Source organism: Sceloporus undulatus, chromosome 4 (genome assembly GCF_019175285.1).
Source record: "Sceloporus undulatus isolate JIND9_A2432 ecotype Alabama chromosome 4, SceUnd_v1.1, whole genome shotgun sequence".
Lineage (NCBI taxonomy): Eukaryota > Metazoa > Chordata > Lepidosauria > Squamata > Phrynosomatidae > Sceloporus > Sceloporus undulatus.
This window is the reverse complement of record NC_056525.1, coordinates 811716-815394: the sequence shown is the minus strand read 5'-3', so window position 1 is coordinate 815394 and position 3679 is coordinate 811716. Positions and strand designations below refer to the sequence as shown.

The following is a 3679-nucleotide window of genomic DNA, read 5'->3' as shown; positions in this document are numbered from 1 at the left end:
TGATAGGTTTGCCTTGGGGTCAGCATAAGTTGGGAACGACTTGGAGGCACCCATGAACAGCAACAACAAATGGGTCAGCTTTGCAGTGCTCCTCCAGCCAGAGAAGGGGCCCCAAGGCTCTCTGCTTGAGAGTGACCGCTTTCAGCCCTCCTTGCTGAGCTGTTTTCTCCCCAAAGCCCCGGGGTCCTTCTCTCCCACTTTCCCGCTTCCTCTTGCGTCCGGTCCACTGCTGTGGCCTCCGCCCAGTTCTCCTTCTTCTCTCTGTCCAGCCCAGCAGACCTTTCGGGTTGTCGTTTTTCCGGTCCAAAAGGAATCCTGGCACATTCCATGCAGCAGACAAGTATTTGTTCTGGGGGCCTTTTCGGGCATTATATTCTGTGTTTGGCTTCGCATTTTTCAAGCTAAGGAGCAGAGAATTAAGGATTGGCAGCTTTTTAAAAGGAAGCCCCCAGAACTCTCCAGTAGCTTTGCACAAAGAGCCTTTTAAAAATGAGGCTTGCTATGATCTTTATGAATGAGAATAGAGAGTCCTGCCTTTTCTTTTCATTTTGGTCCATTTTAAAGGAAGGAAGAGGGAAGGAAACCCAGATGTTGCTGCTTTGTCTGCATCCTGTTTACACCGGATGTGTCCGCAGGCCTTCCAGTCGCCTGTTCATTTATGGCGAGCGCCATGGATTTCGTGGGTTTTTCTTGAGCTAGAAATCCTCAGGGACAGTTTTGCCAGTCCTTCCTCTGGAACAGAGCCTCCAGCGCCTGGGATTCCTTTGTGGTCTCCCATCCAAGTGAGAGAAGTGATCCTGCTTAGCTTTCAAAAGTAGATAGGGTTTTGGCTGCTTTAAAGTGGATACTGGGCGTTGTTTAAATGTGCTGCATCTTTCTGGTGCTGCAAAACTGGTGGCCAAGCTCCTTGTGTCCATCTTCACATTGAACTGACCAGCAGCCCATGATGCCAGATCAAACTCCATAGTTTTTAAGGCACCACAAAAAAAGCCTCTCTTTTTCCATTTAACTAAATGAGTGGGTTGCTGTGGCCTTTGGCGATGGGGGACCCCTTTTTGGGGGGCTGGACTGGACCATCTTCATGGGGCTCTTTAAAAGACTTTTGACTTCTAAATCAGTGGTCCCCAAACTGGGCTCTTTAAGGCGATTTTGGACTTCAGCTCCCAGAATCCCAGACTACTGGCCAACATGGCTGAGGCTTCTGGGAAAGTCCAAAATCTCTTAAAGGGCACATTTTGTGGATCACTGTTTTAAATGAACCTTGGGAACGGATGGTTTTTGGGGGAGTTGTGCTGTTTTGGCTGCATTGGCTGTTGTTCAATGCATCGCCTACTAAAGGAGCCTGTGGTTTTGCCAAGGAGGGAGGCAACCTGGGTCTCCAGAGGAGCGTTTCTTAAATGTTTATGAGTACCCAAATAGCCAGGAGGGGGAAGGTCCGGCTTTTATGATTGTTCCTCCAACAACAACAACAGCAAAATCTTGACAAAATGCAGGCTTGGGGCTAACACTGTCATTTTCTTCTTCTTCTTCTTCTTCTCCTGTATGATTTTTAACTTCTTTGCGGATGAAGAAGCCAGTGGAGCTTTGAGAGCTTGCAACATGGATTTTGTACATTTCGGTTGTTGGGAGAATAAAGGTCTCGCCGTTTGCTGGGTTTTGGATGATGCTGCACCTCCAATTTTGCAAACGGCATCTTCCCATCCAAGCAGCTAAGTGCAAAATCCGTGGTGTGGCCCACAATTTAATCCCTTACATCAGTGGTTCTCAACCTTCCTAACACTGTGACCCTTTAATACAGTTCCTCATGTTGTGGTGACCCCCAACCATAACATTATTTTCATCTCAGTTCCTAAGACCATTAGAAATATGTGTTTTCCAATGGTCTTAGGCAACCCCTGTGAAAGAGTCGTTCGACCCCAAAGAGGTCGCGACCCAGAGGTTGAGAACTGCTGCCTTACATTCACTGCTTGAGGACTGGCCCCCTCCACAAAGGCACCAGCCTCACCCCCTCCGGACCCCCAAAAACCAAAGCGGGGGAAGGTATATGTTGGGGGGGGGGGGGATAAGGGAAGGGGTCTATAGCTCGAGACAAGGGCCCTGATCCTGATCAGCAGCTTATCAAATTTGCAGATGACACCAAATTAGGAGGAACAGCTAATACTCCAGAGGACAGGATCAACATTCAAAATGATCTGAATAGATTAGAAAGCTGGGCCACAGCTAACAGAATGAACTTCAACAGGGAGAAATGTAAGGTATTGCACTTAGGGCAGAAAAATGAAATGCACAGATATAGGATTATGGGGGAGACCTGACTTCAGGAGACATATACATGTGAAAGGGATTGAGGAGTCCAAGTAGACCACAAGTCTACTTCCTGGGAGTAAAGGCTGTCCGACAGAGGAACCCACTCCTTCCTCGGAGGGTAGTGGAGTCTCCCTCCTTGGAGGTCTTTAAGCAGAGGCTGGATGGCCATCTCTCAATGGGCATGCTTTGATTTGGATTTCCTGCATGGCAGAATGGGGTCGGACTGGATCAGGGCCCTTGCGGTCTCTTCCAACTCTATGATTCTATGATTCTAAGTTGAACATGAGTCAAGAGCGCAATGCAGCAGCTAACAAAGTCAATGTGATTCTAGGCTGCATCAATAGAAGTACAGTGTCTAGATCAATGGAAGTCATAGTGCCACTCTGTTCTGCTTTGGTCAGGCCTCACCTGGAATAACCCTGTGTCCAGTTCTGGGCAAAAGAATTCAAAAAGGGTTCTCTTCCAACTCTATGATTCCAAACCCCCCCCCCCCCCGGAGGAGGAGGAGGGGGACCTACCGCTGTCCTGCCATTGCAGGCTGTGACCAGGATCTGTGGAGCAGTGGTCAAGGCTGTGTCCAGCACAGGGGTCTCCAAAGCGCCCCCTCCATTGGCCAGACAGCCAGAGGCCATGGCTGGGGCCCCAATCCGCTGCCCCTTGGGGGGGTCTCCTCTCCTGCTGAGAAAGAGAAAAACAAGCTTAGCAGAATTACTCCCCCAAACACAGACTCACACCTACCCACCCACCCCCAATTTTTTTGGGGGGGAGGGGAAGTGAGGTACACATAATAATAATAATAATTGTTGTTGTTGTTGTTGTTGTTGTTGTTCTGCACTGACTCAGCAGTCCTTCCTTGCAGGGATTTGCCTTCTGTCCTTCAGATATATTTGGGGGGTGAGATGGTGGGGGGGGGCTTAAAGGAATTCCAGATGTTTCAAAACCCTGACAGATGTTAACCTCAGCTATTCAGGGGCTGAAAGGAAGGAGAGCCCTAGTTTTTTGTGGCTGTTTCGGTCTCTGTGTCCATGTTCTAGAAGAGTTTCTTCCTGAGGTTTCGCAAGCAGCCTCTGAGGCATCTGGCATCTTCAGAGAATGCTGTCTGGAAAGGACTTGGGTATCAATATACTGCGTGACTCTTGGCTGAGAGAAAGTGATTTGTATGGTGATCTGTGTCTTGTTCTGTTGCTAATGGCAGGCCTCAGGCTGGGAGGATGAGGGTCTGCTTGGCTGGTGCTCAGTGTCTGCTGGGAAACCCCTGGCCCTGGAATAAATGCCAATGAGAAATCTGCCAGCAGACACTGAGCACAGATCAAGCAGACAGCAATCCTCTTGTGCAGACCCTCCCAGCCTGAGGCCTGCCATTAGCAACAGA

The 3679-nt window shown here is 49.1% G+C and overlaps 1 protein-coding gene across 3 annotated transcripts in view; it reads right to left on the bottom strand.

Annotated features, from left to right (window-relative positions):
* Window positions 1-3003, bottom strand: part of LOC121928481 (ankyrin repeat domain-containing protein SOWAHC-like) — a 46347-nt gene extending 43344 nt beyond the window's left edge. For all 3 annotated transcript variants that reach the window (XM_042463255.1, XM_042463254.1, XM_042463256.1), the window contains exon 1: window positions 2826-3003. In XM_042463255.1, the coding sequence (XP_042319189.1) occupies window positions 2826-2939 (114 nt within the window). In that variant the 5' untranslated portion in view covers window positions 2940-3003. The remainder of the gene's footprint in view (window positions 1-2825) is intronic.
* Window positions 3004-3679: the final 676 nt, after the last annotated feature.